We start from the raw sequence: 20,916 nt of genomic DNA on the forward strand, positions 1-20,916 counted from the left end.
ATGTGCAGGTGTACGGAAACTATTCCCAGCTACTCGAACACCCAGGTAAGGAATGTTTTACTTATACTTTATGACACCATGCTTTTATATAAGTATGCATACTGTATCTTGTTTTCTTGCTTTGTATTTTTCATTGGTTTAGTAGCTCCAAGAATCAGTGGCCCCACATTTGAATGTCAGCTCTTTAGTAAAAATACAATAGACTGAATTATCGAAGTATCAGACCATCCTAGGCAGTAAAAATTCGGTAGCCTATCTGCTAAACATCTGCACCGAAGTATGTTTGAAGAAAAATGGCTTGTATTTGATAGGGAATTTCTCTATACAGTGCTTATTATTATGTTTTAGAGCATATTTTCTGAACTAGATTTCTACACAGGCTGTTTTTTTTTTTTCTCTCTCTCTTCTTGTGTTCAGTGTTTTAATTCTTTGATCTACAGTTAGACGTGCTGGTTTGTGTACTTTGCCACAGCATCAAGTGATCTACCCTCCTCCTAGCCATCATGCTTCAGTTAAAATCAGTTGTAGAGTGTTTTAAAGATCTCTCATCTGTTTTCAATGCAGAAAATCTCACTCAAAGCTTATTTGGGGTCTGTGTGTGTAACTGCTGAATCCTTCTGTTTATATAAATAGTTTAACCTCAAGCCTCATGGTGGTGTACAAGTACAATTTTACTGCTTTGCAATTCATGCATTGCTTTGTGCTGTTAAGTTTCCACAATATATAATTATGCTCAAAATAAAATACAGTGTGATGTGGAGTTATGTTGTCTGCTATTGCAGTAACTTCAGACCAGTTACGTGTTCTACCTTCATTCAGACTAAGAAATACCATCTCTTTTCCTATCGATAAGGATGACAGGCTTCTGGCCAATAGAACCAGTAAGGGGGTAACGGTCTTCCTCACTGGGGGGCAAGCTATATGAGATTTGTCTGTAGCACAAATCTATGGGGATAGGTAGGTGGGAATGATGCTTTCTGAATTTGTAGAGACTGTAAACAATTCAGAAGCGCTTTTGTTCTAAACGCAGAGTAATTATCTACTGAAAGAACTATACACGTATAAGCTGAATTCAAAGCAATAGGTATTTGTTTTCAGAAGTTTTCTTGGGGCTGTAAGAGGGATAGCAGCATGGCTTTATATAGTTCAGAACTGGCAGCTAGGAAAGCCACTGATGAGCCACATGGCTCTCGGAGATTCATTTCTTTGCTGCATCTCTGGTTGCTTTCCCGTTTTCTTTGCCCGTTTTTCCCAGCTTCAAAATGTAAGGCTCTTAGAAGCTTCTCCTTAGGAATCTGTTTGATACCAACTGCACTACAGCCATTAATAAAATACGCCATATCACGATACAATTTCTGGCATCAATTCATCTCCTTCCCAGAGATTTTTCTTGTTTGTCTGTTTTCCTCTCTTTTGCTATATTTTTCTAAGACTTCTGTTAATTTTAATCTTTTTTTTCCCCTGATACAAAGAGTAAATGTTAATGAAATAAGAGTTATTTGCAGATAAGCACACTGTGAAACAGCAGGCATGTTCTGTGCTCTGCAAAATAGATATTTTGAGGATGGCATGGAAGTCCTTCAGCACAGGTTACCTATGTGGCTTCTGTTAATATCACAGAAATTCATCACTCTAATGTCAGCAGCAGCTAGAATGTACTCTTTGAAGACAGAACTGAACACGTACCCAGATATGGCTTATGTAAATGAAAGCAGGTTCCTACACCCTCCTCCCTCAGCATGCCTTTCCACACAAGCTTAGTTGAGTTGGACTGCTTGGAATTCTCAGATTTGGCTTTGTGCATGCTTATTCTGTGTCATTATTCTCCTACCTTGCCAGTAGTTTTCTCCTTCTGTTAGCAACTATGCTTTTCTTTGTCTTTTTCAAGTATCCAAAGGAAGTGTGACCACAGAACCCCTAAATGCATCCCTATCTCATCTATTTACACTCACGTTCCCTCTATGTGGGAAAATCTCTATGTCAACAGCAAACACTCCCAGTTAGATAGGCCAATTGTAGTTCCTGGTCAATTAGGAACGGTTTGTTAGGTATCTTTGGTACTATTCCATTTGGAAGAGAAGCAAAGATGTTCATTCATTCTCACAAAATCAAAGCTTGATATTGTTCCGTGCTTTCAGATCTATGAGTGTTTATTGTGATGTTTAAGAATTTTGTCAGTTTTATACTTCCATTCGGTCTTAGGTTCCTCTCCTAAACCCTGAAACTATACTCTGCTCTGAAACTATACTATGAGGATGAGAATCATCACAAGAGTTCATCGCTCCATGGTTTGACTAGAAAGCTTAAGGCCATATAAAATTTTTGTCCCTGCAATTCCATTATAATGAAACCTAGTTTGTATCCAGAATAATAAAATAGTAGAATAATTGTCAAATGGGCAAGCTGTTCAAATCTCTCTTTAGAGTAAAGAAAGTCTCTAAGTGGCAAAGGACACTATTTGTGATTTGTTTTACTTTGCACACAGTTTTGGGAGCTTTTGTATGGTGTCCAACAGTTAAAGTGGTATTTAAGAAACTTTTCTTTGTTTCTGAGGCTCTTGAAAGCTTGCTTGGTAAAAACAAAAACAAACAAACTGGTAGAAGGGCAAAGAACTACACGTTCAGTATAACTTTATAAGTAAGTTTGTTTCACTTCTCTTGGAGACCCCAGAAGTTCTTTACTCCTACACTTGACGATGCACTTGCTCTTCATTTTTTCTTAATAAGATTATTCACTGGTAAGAGTTTTGGGGAGTTAAAGTTGCACTTTGTTAGATCAATTCAAACTCAATATTAAATATCCATCAGAAGAACAAAGATGTGAAAGGCAGAGAGGTTTTCTTGAAGTTAGCTAGTTATCTTTTTTTCTCCTTCATGCATCGTCCAGGGGATGGATGGGGCTGTATCTCAATGGCATTTTATGAAAAGTATTAAAAAACATAGTCAGGGAGTTCAAGGAGGTTAGGGAGATCGTATTTTTGAAACAAATCTGTGGAACTTCATTGTATGAATGTAGATGAGGAGGGGAGAAGGAAAGAGAATGCTTGATGCTTTCAGTATGTTTTAATTTGAGGGCAGGGATATTAAGGGAGAACCAGAAAGCACCCAATAATCATTTTGATTGAAATCTGAATCAAAAATGCCGATTTTAAGTACTCACTTCGTTCTCCCCCAAAAAAGAAAAGATTAACTCAAATTAACAGGATCCCGTGCCATGATTTTGTATTCACAGTAAAATTTCCATGTATCTGTATCAACCCTCTAAAACTTCCCTGCATACAGGAGATGATCAATTTCTCCTAGCACAGCTGGTTAAATTATTTTCAGAATAAAGGATTTCTTGCAGCTAAAAAAAAAATCCATGTTTTCCCACATTTCCTAATGCTACACCCTTAGAATAGACATCACATGAACACAAAATCCAATTGCATTGGACTGCCCGCTTCTGCTCAGGTTAGAGTAACCACAATTCCTAAAAACTGCTCTGACTCGTATCGATTAGGCTCTACTGCTAAATCTGTCAGAGGAAACCAGCAGATGGTTTTTTGTCAGCATATCTGGTGTTAAGGAGGACGTTTAGGGAAACAAAGGCCACAAGCATCCTCCCCACCATGTAACTGAGCAATCTGCAACCGCTTCTCTTAGGGAGGATCAAATTCCTTCTATTAAAGGGCGTAGTTCTGCTATATGCTCAGTCACTGTGTGAATTACCTGGAGACACCAGTGCTCGTTTCTGTGCTAGTGCTCATTTCTGATTACTGTTCCTCAGAAGAGGAAAAAAGTGAAAAGTGCTTGCATTAATATCATCTGACAGTGTTGCACTGGTTTTTCTGTCAGTTTTGAGAACAGGATAAGAGTCTTTGGAACTCTTCAGCATCTTCTCGATTTCAATTTAAGTTGGGTATTGGAGTCCTGTATGGAGGAGACAGAAGCAGAGGAATTGTTCTACAGAGGCGAAACATCCCCCCTCCACATTCCCTTCTTGATGCTTTGTACTGTCCATAGTATGTTTAAAAAGCTGGGTGAAACCCTGCAGTTATCAGAACAACTTCTCACCTGGTGCTGACAAATGCTGCCTGATACACCTGCAGAAATTTGATCAGAAATGATTACAGATTTTAAGTATAATTAGGAAAAAAACCCAGCAGTTGAATTCTAAAAGCAGAGGTTTTCCACAGCAGTCAGTCAGATATCCAGCTTTAATCTCCCCTGCCATTTTGATTCATGGTCTTGCTTATCAAACATTGCAGATAATATATCTTGTTTTAATTGACCTATTGACCTCCTCTATAGTTCTCCTTTGTAGAAACTCGTTAAAGTACGGTCCAACAAGAGATATAACACCTTTTTCATCTGTTTCCTTGAAAGGGTTCAAAGTTTTTTCATCAGCTTCCCATTACTGGCCGCTGGAAGACGTGGATGGAATTCATGAGTTTCGGGATACGAACGGAGGTAGACAAAGGATTCATTGACAGTGGCAATAACATAAGTATTTGTGCAGTCTGTAAGTAGACAGTGAACTGGAGAAATGAGAGCAGTTAGCTTTTTTACCGCAGCAGCTGAGATTTTAAGTTAATGCTTCTGCAGTGCTTTCATGTTCAGGTGATATTATATGTGAGAGCTGAGTTCTGCAGAGCATTCTCAGGCATTCTGAATATACATTGTTAAGGTTATAAAGTGAATTTTTTCATGATCCAGAGGGTCACTGAAATAACATGGTTATTAGCTGACTTTGTACATGCATAATATGCACTAAATAAGCTCAGCAACTGAGATCTTTGGCTATGCCAGCAGTGAAAACACTTGGTTCTTCTTAACTTTTCAGGAGTAGTTAAATGCCTAAACCCTACAGGCAATTTTGAAAAATCACATTTAGTACCCATAGAAAGAGAAGTGCAAGGCTCTTATCTGAATACTTCTTAATCATTTTTATATTTTTTTGATACTTCTCTAAAAGCCCTCTTACAGCAAGAGTTGTTCTGTGCTTTTTTTTTTTTTCCTTCCCAGTTGAGCAAATTCTTGAAAGACTTGGTAAAGCCAAACCCTGACCGATTGGAAAGAGTCAGTTGTCAGAACTGCAAGAACTCATGGGGAATGATATTAGAATGGTTGGTTTCAGCAGTTTTCTGGTTCTGATGTTTTGGAAAGAAGAGATGACTTCCCAGGAATGCCCAAGCGATGTAACTGATGCAGTTTCAGCAGAACCACAATATCCCACTGCTGCATTATGAACCTGCAGGGTCATACCTTTCGGGAGCAATTTGCTGCTATATTCTGTTTCCTTCTGAGGCTCAGAAGTCCTTTAGTGGTTTCCACATGAGAACTGTTTTCCCTTGAGACTTTTTAGCCAATTGTAGGTTGGGCTGATACACACATTCCCCAATACTTACCACACTGTGCTGACTTCTTTGGCCACTGAGCTACACTTTCGTACTAGTGAAGAGTAGCTGCAGTACTGTTACTGGTGACCATAGTATTCTTATGCAGAAATATGACAGCAAGAGATTAAAACAAGAGTTGGAGACCTTTACAATCTTACATGAAAAATGTTACTTAAGTGCAGAGCTAGTGCTATTTGTTATACATAAATGGGAACATAAATCTCTGTTTCTAAGTAAAGAAAAAAAATCTGCAGATATCTTAAACCTCTTATTCCATAATCCTGAAGTATTTTAAACTTAGACTGTTCAACCCATCCTTCCAGGAATTATTCTAAGGAATGAAATTAGCTGACCAGAAATAAATCTGGGCAATATTCTGTTCTCACTAGAGGCTGATGGCAGCATCCCCACTTAATTCTAAAAGGACCAGAATTCGATCTACAGAAAGTTAAGATGCAAGTTCTTCAAAAGTGTGTGAATGTCATTTTCTAAATTGTTTCAACATTCTTATTACAAACATGTTGTTTTCAAAGCAATTGAGGAATATTTAAATCTAGCATGGATTACAGCTGTTGGACAAATTATAATTGCACAGTGTTGGAAAGATTATTTTTTGAAACTCGTTAAATCACATTATTGCAGCAGAAATCAGAAATCTTTTCAATGGTAGCATGAAAGAGTGAATTAGAATATATAAAAGTTCCTGATCCCACAAAGAAGAATAAGACTGGCTTACATGAATAACTGTCTTTGAATCCTATTATGTGTAAAATAACATTATAAATAGCCAGCTTTATGATCCTGGTGGGGAAAAAAAAAAAAAAAAAAAAAAAAAAAAAAGATTTTGAGGACTTTGTCTCACTACGTGGTGGCCAAAAATCTTTTTCCCTGCAGCACAATTCTTTTTCTGCACTGCGTACAGGAGAAGTTTTATGTACCTCTCTGACGTTTGACTTTGATACAAGAAAAGTTTAATTGTCATAATCTAATGCAGGTAACAATTTGCTAGATTTTGATACAATTCTGATTACACAACTCTATTATGCTAGTCCTGTTTTTTCCACTCATCATAATTTCATGCAAATGTTTTCATTCCATGTTTCTTCTCTTAAATACTTGAAGCATCATAGTCTGTCCGTCATGTTAATCCATTTTATTTGTTGAAGTCATTGTGTGTGAAGCCAGATTTATATCTCTCAATGTATTTGTGTTGTGAGAGGCAGTGTCAATAAATTATTTTTTCAGTTATCTCAAAAATAAAAGCAGTAAAAGGAATTGAAGGGAAACATCCAACTTGAAAAACATCAAATAAAAAAAAAGTGGTCACGTTCAGGTTTTCATCTCACCCCTTGTTTTCCACTTTTTTTTTTTTTTTGGAGAATTTGCCTTTTTTTTTTTTTCCCCCTCCTGTGAGCCCAGATGGTCTAAATCCCAAATCAGCACATCTATTTACTTACACAGGCTTTCCATCAAGCTCTGTTTACCCACCCTGGGTAAACAATTAGTGTGAAAGATACTCTCAAAATATCAAAGTGGGGAGGGGAAGAAAAATTATTGTTAGATACCTAAATTAACTTGATAGCTCCCAGAACTACAGCAGGTGGAATGGCTCCAGATACAAACAAGCCTTGGTGCTGTCCTTTCAGACCTGTTGACAGTATGTTGGTCAATGGCTGTGCTGTGTCCCATAAGGTTTTTAATTGCTCCAAGGATGGAGACACAACAATTCCTCTTCGCAAGCTACTCAGCACCTGACCCTCGTAATTTTTCATTGAAAGTATTTAGACAAAAAGCATTTGTTTAAATGAAATTTCCCGTGTTTCAACTTGCTCCCATAGCCTCTTATCTGTTCACTAAATACCACCAAGGAGGCTCTGGCATTACTCCTCCCACTGGGTGTTCATGTGCTTTGATAAGACACCTGAGCCTTCTCCTCTCCAGGGTGAGCAACCCCACTCCCTCACCCTCTCCCTGGTGTGCCAGATGCTCCAATCCCTTCATCACCCTTCTGGCCCTTCATGGGACTTGCTCCAATATATCCATGTATCTCTTGCATTGGGGAAATCCAGAGATGGACAAGTGACTTGAGATACCGTAACTTTTTCACCACATAATGATTTTTGAAACAACAGGAGTTTATTACTGACCTGATTGTATTCAGAGCCCTTCATCCAAGTGCAGTTGTACTGTTGTCTTTTTCCTCTTGTATTCCTGCCAGGAAGAAAAGTGGTCTTAGTGATACTATATTTAAATCATGCAGTAAAGGGACACAACATTCACATCCACACAGATTGTTGGTAAGACATTGTTATACGACAGTTTTAAAAGCTACTGCCCAACATTAATGATCTGAGCTAAATTGAGAGATATGAACTGGTCAAATCATTACTGATTGTGTTTATTCATTGTTTTTCTTATTTGCTTATTTTTTTGTTGTTTCACCCAGCTCTAAGAATCCACAACTTCACTGTGCTTCCTTCCCATAATTCTACCTTTGTATATACCAATGACTCTGCCTACTCTAACTTCTCTGCAACTGTAGGTGAGGATTTACGTTTTTATTGTTGTGCATTTGTCAGGCTTGGAGGGTTCTTGTAACACTGTACTCAAAGTTGAGTTTTGCTCAGTTGGTAAAGATCCATGCTTACACTGACTGAAATTAAAAACAACAACAACAACAACAACAAAAAACATTGCTAAAATATTACCAGAATTACTTCATTACTTCAAATTACTAGAAGTGGCATCCCCTTAATAAATAGTCCATGGAAGGATGGACCCCAGTAGCTCTCAAAAGCCTAATATATAAATATATTTACTATATTTACTAATAGTATACTATAATTACTATTTACTATTTACTAGGTGTAGGGGAAACAGATAACATTTCAGGGATCATGAAAGAACAAATGCTTTTTTTTTTTTTTTTTAAACCTTGAAAAACAAAACAAAACACTATTTATCATCACTTCATATTTATTTTTAAAGGACACATTAAGAAAGGCAAATGCAAGTCAATTTGTAAGTCCTGGAAGTAATCTTGTCAATTATTACATGTTTGATTACCATATTAATAATGACAATAAAGCTAGCATAAATCTTAGATATGTAGCCTTTTAATGATTTTTCCCCCCATCAACATGGTAGCATATTAGAGGAAGAACAGAAAATGACAACATTCCATGCAGAAACCTGCCAGACTGGAAACTAAGTGGATGTAACCAAAGCCACTTGCTGAAGTCACCAGGGGTTTATACTTGTACAATTGACATATGACCTGTTGTCCACTTAAAGATTAAGTATCAGCTCACATCTAGTCATTGGAAAAATCTAATCTAAGGAGAAAGATGAAAATGGTGGAAGTCATTTGGATACTAAGAAGCCTATATGAGAATGATAAACCACTATTTTTCTGCTCGCTTAAAGTATGCTGGCAAAAGTGAACTCTGTAACAAATGTCAAGTGACCCCAATTCCTTCCAGCCCTCATTTATCTGCTTTATAGAACTTCTGCATAGTTGTCATGTAGTAAGACACATTCAGCACGAATTAAAATGGCAAAGGAAATGCAATGGAAACAGAAATGGAATATTTTATGGTATTTATTTAAATATTAATCTAGCCAGAATGACAAACTCAGGAATATTTGCTTCCCTCCATAGCACTTACTCTAATTTTTAGAAATAACTGAATTCTCATCTGTTTTGATGACTTCTTGCTTAAAAGCAGGGAAGCACACCTGAGAATTTTAGTATTTGCACTGAGATTTGGGATGAACTAAGAAAACATTTGGGTGTGTTCACTGAGCACTACCACATGCTGCATCTGCTGCCTTCCTGAGTGGTGCTACCCCTGCAGATGGGCCAGTATGGCTGCCTTCATTCCTCCTGGTCGCCTACATTCTGAAAGTGATATTCCCTGTCACACAGGTCTCCACTGCAGGAGGGGATGCACCACCCTGAAGCAGTGACAACTCTATTTCTGATTATCACTCCAGACACACAGTCTGGCTCCAGCACTGCCTGTGCATCAACCTGGGCCCAGTTTGATTTTCACTGTTCAAAGTCTTACATCAAGTCAGGCAGATGTACACATATAAATACAAAGGAAAATCCTTTATGTCCCACCCCTTTGGTGTTCTAGACCATTTTTGTGCATTTCTCACTTCCATTATAATGTCATTCAGTTCTCAAATATCAAGCAGCAGCTAGATGACAATTTCTGCACTTCAGAGGAGAAGACACTGTGCTCAGTGCTGATGTTTCCCTTAGACTTTTTTTTTTTTGGTCAGAAGAAGTTACAGAGAAGGGTCTTAAAACCAAGATACTGAATCTTCATAGCCATTGCACAGCTCCTATCACCAGCTGGACTCTCAGAACTCAGTGAGGTTTCCTATGGTAAATGTGTGTCAGGTTTTCTGAGTATTAGGGTGCCTCATGTGCTTCGGTTACTAGGGAATGAATAAACAGTGCTTCTTAAAGCAGAGAACACAAGTAACTCACAAGTCAAATAATCATTACCCATGTTAGACAAGAGAGTAGCTTTTATGAGTCATATATAAATGTGGCGTCATACCAAAGCATGATCAAAAGATATTCTCCTGTATTTTAAGTATAGTTTGTCAAGTATGCTTTATTTATATTCATATATAATGAAAAGTGGATTTTGATCACAAAACTTCTTTCAAAAAATGAAAAAATATTGTTTTTTTTTATTGATTAAAGATTTTTTTGCCCAACTCTACTTAACAGCAAGACAGAAATAGTTGCATGATGTGCCCAACATTCAGAAGTCTGGAAATTGTAATGTTTGTTCTGAGTAGTTCAAAATAATGATTTTTGGGTTCTGTTTCTGGTGTATGAGTTCTGCTAATACATTTTAGTTAAGCAAGAATTGGGGTGAAGAATATAATTATTGCAAACTTAAAATAATTGTATTGTATGACTCTTCAAAAGCAAACAATCAGAAAAGAAAACACAGAACCAACCAACAACAAAAACTGTAGATGAGAAAAAAATTAAGGAAGCATACAAGCCTGCTAAAAGTCGTGTTTCCAAGAATCCTTGACTTACATAAGTGTTAAGCTATATTTTGCTTTTCCTTTAGACATTGTAGAAGGAATGGTGAACAAAGGAATTTATGTTACTGAAAAGAAAGGAGTTACCTTTCTCTTCTTTGGAAGATATCAAAATTCCTGCATTAGCAACCCAGAAGTTTGTGGACCTGAAGGTTAGTAAACTAATTACTAACTCAACAGTTTAGCTTTTACTATCAAATTACATAAGTCAATAATAATGTAATGAATCCTCTAAAATTCCAGCATGACACATTTCTTCATTGGCTTTTAAAACAATTGAGCAGAGGCTACTGAAAATGTGTGTAATGCAATGGAAAGCACAACAACAACAGCACAGCAGCACGGTCCCAGGCTGCAGTAAGTGAGGGTTTGCTCAAACACAACAGCCACAAACACAGAAATAAAGGAAAGACACTGCTTACCTTCAAAAGGCCCCAGGCATACAGGAATCTGCAGTAAGATACCCTTGCCTCCACTGCCAACCCTTAAATTGCACACAACCACTGCATGCACCTGAGTTCCCCTGGGTTGGCCCTGCCTTCCCACCAGGTGCTCAATCACTGCTTCAAGCCCTGAATCAGCATTTCTGCTACCATGCAGTTTTTTCCTAACTGCATTTGAAATTACAAGTAATCACTAACTGCTCAGATCAATGATCTACTGTACAATTAACTCAAACAAAAACAAAAATAAGCTTACGCTACCATAAATCTTTCATCTAGCACCGAGATTAATGGTGCTACAAAACTGTGACAAATATAAGTCATCCTACAGGTGAAATTTAGGAGACTGTGTTTTAAATGTGTGGTATTTCAGCAGGAATGCTTTTTTCAAACTGATTTTTGGAGACAATTATTTAAAATTTCTGATTTTGTGGAATCCATTTGTCCATATCCACAGACACTTAAATTCTCTTCCCTCTGTTCTCTTCCCTTTCTTTTTCTTGGGTAAAGATCACAAAATGACCAGTGTTATAAGGGTGCACTGATTTGACACGCTGATTATAGAAGAACATTAAGCTGTATGCAACTATCAACATAAGGACACAACCAGTCAGTATCAATACCTACATTAGAGACTTTAGATTTAGTCAAAGTAAAAAACCTCAATTTACTACTGATCCTTCCATATGTAACCTCCAGAAGTCCCTAATCTTAAACACTGTTGCTAACACTGAATTTTCTTGCTTTTACTGATTTAAGCCATTCTTCAAACCTTAAATAGGATTTTTTTTTTTAGCTATGCATTAACTTTCTATGAAAGAAGGAGAAACTCATAGAGAAGATACCTTTTCTATTACATGGTAGTGGAAAAGAGAATTCATTATCCCACTGCAGACATATTGTCAGATACATACAGTACCTTCTGATATATATTTTCATACCACTAGAAAGTAAAAAAAATATCTGCAAGTCATATTATTTCTACATCCATAGTATAATATTCAGAATAATTTATTTTTATAACACCAGAGCATTCCCAGTATCTTACAAACAAGAACATTCTTTTCTGAGTCTTTCAGCATAATGAGAAGTTTCTTTAGTGTTCACTTTGTCAGCACCTCATGAAGCTACTCAAGCATCATAAAGCACAGTGAGTATGGAAGATTTTCAATAAAAATCCACTCTTGCTTCCTTCCATCAGGAGTAACGTTTTCCTTTTTCTGGAAGACTCAAGACCAACAGACAAAATTTCCCCCTGCCTCTGGTGGGCAAGTGATTTCCAGTGGTTTCAAAATCTGTTCAAGTGAAGGTGAAGGTTCAGTGGAATTTTATACCCGTGGGAATGCAATGATGAAGTGGAAAGCAAGTTTTAGTCCACCAGGTAAGTTCACCTTTTTTTGCCTTTATGTTTTACATTATTCTTGTAGACAGATTAGAGAGATGTAATGGTACAAGCCATTACAAGCCAATGGTGCATTATCAGGAAAATGTGGACATAGAAGTAATTAGAGCTCTGTGGTTGAATTCTCATGGTGGGGGTAAGGTGAGAGAAAGGTGAACTGCTAACTCACTGATACTGAACTACACAACATTTGCTGTTCAGCAGCAGTACTCAGACCTGCCTTCCAGTTTTCTGAATTGCAGTTCCTATTGGCATAAGTAGATTAATGGGTGCTTAGATGGAAACAGCTGGGTGAGGAACACAGGTTAGTCTCTCCATATATTCTAAAATCTATACATGTACAGGACTCTACTATCTCCAAAATAATGACTTTATTTAGTAATGATTTAACTGGATATTTAGTGCCTTGTTCATTTTGTCAACTGTTAAGTGTCAAATTTTATGTCATGACATGGTATTAAGAAGCATTTTGGTATATCACATATCTTACTGCTAAACTTTGTATTGTTGGGAAACTCTTACCTAGTGACTGAGACAAATTCTGGACTTAGAGTAATGCCAGTGACAGTCACTAAAGTTTTTTCTTGCCATTATTTAACTATCTGCAAACTGGGAATATAGGACTTTCTCAGCTCATAGTGCCAAAGTTTTATAATCAGTTTAGAAATCTTGTTTTAAGAGAAACCCACGTTTGTGGGTTATTCAATCCAAGTAAAAATGAGTAGGATCTTTTCAGCCTTTCAACTGTAACAAAGAAAGTGTGGCAGCTTTAATTAGTCTGTTTGCCTGCTCTCCAGTTCCTGCGGTCTTTATGAAGTTCTTGCTGAATTGAATTTTGAGACAGTATTGAAGAGACTTCAAGTCTTGGCCAATAGCACTTAGCAAGTGTAATTTATGGAACTGCAGAGAGCCTCAGTAAGAGTTCAGACAAAAGCTAACAGGCGTTCTGCCAAAGTATGGGCTTCCCCATGTGTGTAAAGATTAATATACATGACATCAGCATTCCATAATTCACTTTTAGCACTTCCTATACTTCTCCATAGCATTGCACAAGTCAGCAGAAATTTACTGAATAGGAGAGGCATTAAATGGAAACGATTCATAGATTTTGCTGTGACTTACTGTTTTCTAGGTCCTTACTGGACTCATATTCTCTTCACTTGGAAATCAAGAGAAGGACTGAAGGTCTACATCAATGGAACTCTAAACACAACTGATCCAGATGGGAAAGTTTTCTATGATTATGGGGACCCCAGTGCAAATCTGCTGACTGGAACAGAAGGGGATCAAATGAAGCGCTATGTGAATGGAGCATTTGATGAATTCATTATATGGGAAAGGGCACTCACCCCCAATGAAATTGAGCAGTACTTTACAGCTGCTATTGGTGAGTATGTGCACTCTTACTGCCATAAGTCATGTTCTGTAAAGATGCTGTCTTAAAAATGGTTAGCGTGTAGGATTTGTGTTAATATCTTTCAGCTATTTAATATAGTTTTTTTCAGAGGTAGAAAAAAAGCATTTATGAAAGGCACTGAAATATTCAGCTGTCTTTGGACACGCAGTGTTTTCATCTGGGCTTCTTCTTCCTTATAAATGTCAAAAAAGTTTACCAAGATTAGAAGTCTGCAGCCATTTTTGTATCCCCTGGGATTCAGTGAAGAAGAGCAATAATTAGACTTGAGGCAGAATGCTATTAAGAAATATTGACTCCAGATTTCTAACACTCTTGTGTAATCTTAGAAGGAACTCACTTAGCGTATTTCAACAGATGTGGATAATAATGCTCATCTCTCCAGTTCCTGGAGCAACAAAGATTTAATAACTCACATAGGTTTGTGAACTAAAAAAGAAAGATATTTACTAAAACTTAATATAAATTAAAAAAGGAATCAGGATTTGAACAAAAACGTAGAAGGCAGTGGCCAGTAATGTGTCAGCTGTGCTACAGATATTCATAATGAACTTTTCAGTACAAGAGAGGCTGTTGCTATTAAGTGTTTGTAACAGTCAAAAGTTTGTAAAGTGTGAGTAACAATCAGAAAATGTCCCTCTCAGGAATAAAGCTATGGGGCATCTGGAACATTTAGCTTAGCCGGTGGTTCCTCTATTTTCATTAATTCTTATTAGGTTACTGAGAGCTAACGCAGTTACACTCAATTACCCATGTGCTTTTAAACCCATGGGAGCAATTTTCACAATGGACACTCTTTGAATAACACAGCACAGGTGCAAACCTGTAAATGAGAATGTGTGCATTTGTGAGATCCAGGTTTGATAATGGCAATCAACTTACATATACAGTATATCAAAAAAATATAGAACGGATAAAATAGAATTGAAACCACTGAAAAGAAAACCCTATGTCTAGTATATAATGAAGCAGATCATATTTGCAACACAAAATACAGAAATCATGCTCAAGTTTTATGCTTTATGAAGCGATTCTTATGGAAACACTTCAAACATTCTCAGATACCTCATTTAAGGTAGGAAATAGCACAAATTTTTATTCCATGTTTGAAAATCTAAATAAATTAATTAAAATGTTTTATTACGTTTATAATGTTCTGGTCATGTTGGAAACACGGTTCTAGTATCTGGCTGTTTTATCTTTCACAACAACCTAGGGTTACTATAACGGTATCCAACTCAAAGATAACACAAAACACATCCTTGATTTAGGGTAGAACGCTATGCTGCTAAATTCAAATGCAATGGATGCTTTCAAATCAACGCAATCATCTTTATGTATCTAGAGAAGTATGATTTGTATAAAGTCTAAATTTTTGAAGAGTTATACAGAATTTTGCCTATATCTTCTTACTCCATTCCTGTTGGATTTTGGAAAGTTACACAGCGAACTCCCTGACTTGTACATTAACGCCTCCTTGCTGTGCTGTGACCTTGTGTGAAGCTGAATGTTTACTGAAATTTGCGTTATACCAAGTTTTTCTGGTTTTAATTTTCTTAAAGCCTCGGTTCAAATGCCTTCAGGATCACCAGGAACTTTGTGAAAAATCTAAAATAAATTTCTAACATCTAAAATGAAAGTAAAACTTGATGTGCATTTTTTTTTTTCTAGAGGCATGGGAATTAAAATGTAAAGGGGCATCATGTATTATTTTTTTTATAAGTACAAAGGCAATATTATTTTAAAGTGTTAAACTGAACTGGAGAAATGTGGAATACTGAGCTTTTGATTTTTCACAAAGTAACGGACTGATTAGATTTTCTTTTATTATTTATTTTAATTTCCAGTTGGAATTAGGAATAAAGCTGGGACATTCTCAGAGGCAGTAACAGACATCGCAAGACTAATCAACACAGTGAATCAGTTATTCTTGGTATCTGTTTATTGAGTGAGCTTGGAGATCTCAAAACAGTGATGAAACTGGACTAATGTGTTCTGACATAAGAAACTTACAGGACAGCCTGTTCTTTAACAGAATGAATAATCACATGACATTCGGACCCGTGATAAAAATATGCACAGCATATTCCACTACTGTTTGATTATGGTGGAATACCATGCTCTTGGGCAAACATAAATTTTTGGGAAGACGTAGTTGAGAAGAAAATTTTATTTCTCTACCCATAAATGACCCATAAATTCTCTTGCATGAAAAGGAATCAATATTTTTTAAAATGGAGCAGCTGAAAACCATTCCAAATGGAGTTTATTCTTTCTGTCTTGGCAGATCACTTATGGCATGCTTATATGGTAATTTTCAGTGGGTGTAGTTCTAGGGGTGATATTTATTGCTGAAGCCCGTCTGATTAATAGCAACCTTACTGTTGCTTCAAATCAACTTAAAAGCACTGAGCAGCCACATTATGTGCAATATTCTCTGGCTACTATTGAAAGTTGTTTTCACTCCTTGACTCCTATTAGTTGCTTTATGCAAAACTAAAATGCCACATTAGGTTTAATATGCCAGTGTTTCTACCCATGTTCTTTTATTTGAATGATACTTCAGTTCTGACAAAGTAATGGAAATATTTCATTGATTTTGAGCTTTTTTTACAGTCTTTCTGAATTTGCACTATTTTATTTGCCACTCAGGAAATTTAGACTCAAGACATAAATATTTATTTAGACAACATTAGCATTTGGAACCCATGGCTGATAGTATTCTGATTGTTTTCAATGTCTGTATCTTCTCAGTCCCTATGCTGAAGAATATATGATGCAGAAGAATCACATATAGACAAATAGAACTCGGCCACACAGGAACGAATCAGAAGTGCCCACAATATGTTATCTGTACTTGATAAGATATGGAGATTTTTAAAATTTACTTTTCCTAAATTAATTCAACTCCTTTGTGTATGAATTTTCCCCAGGTGTGCAGTTTTTGCTCTCTTCAACTCTTTCGTGGTCTACAATGACAACTACTCCAAAACCTGTGGTAAGATAGTCCTCATAACTCTTTTCTAAAACATGAGGATTTGTGATAAATACAGAGTTACAGATCTACATTTTACAGATATCATTAGTGACAATTATTTTAGTACTTGAGTATTTTTATAAGTGCTTTCAGATATGCATAGGGAGTATTTTCAGCCAGCATTGAAAGGTGGGAGAGCTACAGAACTCTTAATGTTGGATAGACAACAGGAACTCAAAGTTAATAAAAATAATTCCTCTGTATAAAAAAGTAGAAACTTGGTCAACAGTATTTCAGTGGGTTTTGAAGATGGAGGACATCCAAAAAAGTTTTGATAACTTCTCTTATTTTTCATATGCCATCTGTATGCAATTAGGTGTAGGCAGCCTACATGCACAGTTATTCCTGTGAATTTCCACTTTCTTGCTGTCTGGAGTGCCAAAGTTTTATTACTTCTTAGACTTTCAGGAAACCATGTCAGATAGGACCTGAATTGCTAATGAACAAATGAACATATACATGTAAATTCCGACTATCCTATTTGTTTACTCTGTGTAACTTCCTGTGTGTAATTTACAGCCGTCTGCTGTGCTTCAAAATACAGAAAAAATGCACCAACACAGAAACAATGAACAAAAAAACAACCCTCCACACCCATTAGCAGGTTCTGTTGTGTGCTGGGAAGTGTTCAACCCAGACTTTTTGGCCCTAGAAATGCTTATGGGTAGCCCTGAAGTTGCACCACTTAGAAATTCTACTGTGATTCCTGGAGAACTGAAAACTGCCCCTTAGCTCCCTTTTGAGCTAACATCACAAATGGCACCTGCTGTTTGGAATGAGCTGGTGAGTTGTATCTCTCTCTTGCAGCTGTCTACAAACGCCTATCATCCCATCATAACTAATTTGACCAAAGAGAGAGGCAACTTCCACTCCTCTGACATCCTGCTGGAATACCTGGAGAATGTCTCATTCAGCTTGCCCAATAAATCCTTGTCAGAAAATACTGCTCTAAGCCTGACAGAGGTAAACTTCTAAATTCTGTGTCTGGATCCAGATAACATTCAAATTTCCCCAGCAGGTGGAATATGGAATGCAGCTATGAAAGTTTTTGCAGATTGCAGAATCTATGTATGAAGTAAGCAGCAGCAGATTTAGAGAATAGCAGGCAGTGAGCCAACAACCAGAGAAAATAGTCCATTAGTTCTTGGGGATGTGTATTTAATGCTTAAGCTTTATAGATATTTGGAACAATGACTAGACATTAAAGATTTAGTTAAACAGCAAATAGAAAAATAGAAAATAATTTCTAATTAATTTTTTCAGCTATGTGATCAATGCATGTCATACATAGTGTAGGGCATTTTCCATGGTCTGAACTGATGACAAGGGGCCCGTTTTGCTAACATAAAGTTAAGGCTTCTGTAATATGATGGGCAGCTAATTCCCTGATTTCAGCAGGGTAAAATACTATTATAGTAACCGTCAGCTCTGGCCTCACCAGGGATTGTTTCTTTAAGCCTGTGGGTAATACCAGGGTGACAAGGATTATTTACTTGGACCAACAGTATAAATAAATGCCTCTGAAAACACACAGCTGGCATTTGACAGTTTCTGTTAAAGGTTTAACAAAATGTAAAGCTTGGCCTTTGTGAGTCATGACTTAATGCAGAGCAAAAATCATTCTAAAAATCTCTTATCTGTTCCCTTTGTTTTGCTGAAAATTTTGTGTGGGCTCTAATTTGACAATGGCACACCGTCCTGTCAGATGTCACACCTGCCACCCACATCATTTCAGTTGTGATCTGATTGCTCAATCACACTATCTGTTGCTTTGTGAGTTGAGAAAGTAATGTGCAGACAGAAAAGCGGGAGATGATTATCGTTAGCAAATCTGTTTTGGGAAATCAACATCAGAGTTCTGTTCATACACACAGACTGTGTCACTTGTCTGACTGATAGGCTCTGTATTGTCTGAAGTTAATTCCCTGAAAGACAAGCACCAAGCATGCATGCTATTTTCAGTAAGGGTATTTCTCTACTGGTTGTCATATGCCTCACAGCACAAGAAAATCTGATGTAAGTGATATGCAATAAGCTGTCTGATTACTGACATAATGTATTGCTTCTGACAAATCTTACTCACATTTTCTGTTATAATTCTGTTCTGCCTAGCAGTTCCAGTCCTCCTGCTTTCCCTCCTCTTCTAGCAGTCTAATACATCCTTTTTATGTTAATTCTGAAGTGCTGCTGAGTCTTGGGAAGAGATGCTTCCTGAAAGCTCTCAGCAGTCTGGACTGGGTCTTGGCTTTCAGATAAACTCTATGCATGCCACACTCAGTGTTTCAGAGAGGCAGCACAGAGCTTGCAGTTGCTAGAAGTAAAAGGCTATAGAAAAGCTCTGGTACTGCCCTGTGTTTCACTGCTTATAAAAATGTGCTCATAAAACACTCTGGTGCTGCTTTCTTCTGTGTTTCTCAATGAGACTTTTATATTCAGTCAATGCTTTTAAGGTACGTGAAAGAGATGTTTAAGCAGGAATGTGATTTTTCTTTTGATTTTTTTGGTCATTTTTGTTGCTCCCTATCTCCTCCTTGCATTTATCTCTGTTAGCAAGACTCCTTAGGACAGAGTCTGTATCATGAACAGTGCTCATCATGATGGATCTTGACCTCAAAAACAAAAGTGAAAAAGTTAAGCAGGAAATAATCAAATTTAGCAGCTGATGGAGCCCAAATTTATATGCAGTGCTGATGAAATATGTAATCACAGATGAAGAGGCATTCTAATGTCATATGAGTTTAGACAAACTAGGAAAATAAATTCTTTCCCCTAAGATCCATTGTTGTCACATTAGATGTAATTATTGTACTCTGTGAGCTTCGTAGCGGTGATACTTTTAATAAATAAGCCATTAATTTAAAATACTACATAAAACATGATGGGAATGCTTGCAGTGGGGATGAACCTGGCTAGAATGAAAAATAAAGTTTGTAATCTTAAAATAAACCAAAGGAAATCCAAGAAATCTGCCTTGTGTGCCTGCCAGGAGGTGTACCAGATGAAAAACAAAATTACATTGTTTCACTCTTTCAGGCATTTTTAAAAGTTATTGAAGACTTTCTGCTATTACCCAACTGGCCTGAAATACCTGAGGTAAGAGAAATGAGCTTTGATTTCTTGGTTAATTCAGATGTGTGATTTAGAGTAGACAGTAAAGAATTCAGTTGCCTCTATTCCTGCTACAACTAGCAGGATGACTTATTTGGTCTTATGCCATTTGCGTATTTGAAATAAAGATCCCCCTACAAAACAATTGAAAAATAGATGTGGTTTTTAAGGCTAAAGTAGGTAAATTTTATATGTATGTTTCCACACATTTCCGGATGAAAGAAACAACCTAAACCTGTATTTATAAAATAACAAGCACTGTCAATGAAGTCAGTATTTAACCTCTCTTGCCCCAAAGTTAGCTTTTTATTTTTGAGCCCTTCACTTTTGTAATTAGTGTGTGCATATTTTTTTGTAGTTTGACTTTTTTCAGAACACATGAGGGATGTAGCAGCACTTCCCTAATTCAGTGGAGTGAACCTTTGACAGAGCTATCATCTGACATAGGAAAGGCAACCTGCATCAGTGATCTTTCTCTTCTGGTCACCCATCTGAATTTGAATGCAGAAAAATACTTTCCCAGGCATTTCCTGAGATTTTTTATTTGAATCTTAATGGAAAGCAAATTTCATAATAGGAAGCTTTTAAAATGGGTGAGGAGAACAACTACTAATGTAAATCAGGGTGTTACTGAATCCTAAGGCACTTTTAAGAAAGACATATAGATGTCTAATGGATTTAAGTTATTAGCTTAAAATCCTAGATTCCTAGATTGCCTTTTGTGTAAGGAAATATCAAATCAAGTAGATTTCTTCCACATTAAAACATGTGTTCACTCTGATGACTGTTTTCTAGGAGACATATAAACACTTCCCACGTAGTTTTGTACTGGGGAATGTTCTAGTATAGATGAAAGAAGAGCTGGTTTACAGTGTGTTTAAAATCACGTCCCAGTGAGTGTCTGATCCAAGTCTTTAAATATTGCCAAAATAATCTGTTCTGTTCTTGATGTCATTTTTCTGAATCCTGAGTACAATTGACAAATGCTGATAGGAGCAAAGAGTCCTTTAGAGATGCTCCATAAAACATAGTATTTTACAAGATCAGGCTCTGTGT

At 36.8% G+C, this 20,916-nt stretch overlaps 1 protein-coding gene and 1 long non-coding RNA gene across 7 annotated transcripts in view; one reads left to right on the forward strand and one right to left on the reverse strand.

The window, feature by feature from the left end:
- ADGRD1 (adhesion G protein-coupled receptor D1) overlaps positions 1-20,916 on the forward strand; it is a 127,909-nt gene that overhangs the window by 3,094 nt on the left and 103,899 nt on the right. For 3 of the 6 annotated variants that reach the window (XM_048964629.1, XM_048964630.1, XM_048964628.1), the window contains exons 2-9: positions 9-45; positions 4,368-4,503; positions 10,486-10,608; positions 12,101-12,280; positions 13,434-13,688; positions 16,649-16,713; positions 17,560-17,715; positions 19,786-19,845. In XM_048964629.1, coding sequence (XP_048820586.1) covers positions 4,419-4,503; positions 10,486-10,608; positions 12,101-12,280; positions 13,434-13,688; positions 16,649-16,713; positions 17,560-17,715; positions 19,786-19,845 — 924 coding nt within the window. In that variant the 5' untranslated portion in view covers positions 9-45; positions 4,368-4,418. Of the gene's footprint in view, positions 1-8; positions 46-4,367; positions 4,504-7,826; positions 7,923-10,485; positions 10,609-12,100; positions 12,281-13,433; positions 13,689-16,648; positions 16,714-17,559; positions 17,716-19,785; positions 19,846-20,916 lie in introns of all 6 variants that reach the window. The other 3 variants (XM_048964626.1, XM_048964625.1, XM_048964627.1) reach the window with 2 other exon arrangements.
- On the reverse strand, positions 2,503-7,593 carry LOC125701969 (uncharacterized). The gene is made up of 3 exons (XR_007380408.1): positions 7,528-7,593; positions 6,946-7,028; positions 2,503-3,911 (listed from the first exon to the last, which is right to left on the reverse strand). It is a non-coding gene; the product is annotated as an uncharacterized LOC125701969 (long non-coding RNA).

This window comes from Lagopus muta, chromosome 17 (assembly GCF_023343835.1).
Source record: "Lagopus muta isolate bLagMut1 chromosome 17, bLagMut1 primary, whole genome shotgun sequence".
In the NCBI taxonomy this organism is placed as follows: Eukaryota; Metazoa; Chordata; class Aves; order Galliformes; family Phasianidae; genus Lagopus; species Lagopus muta.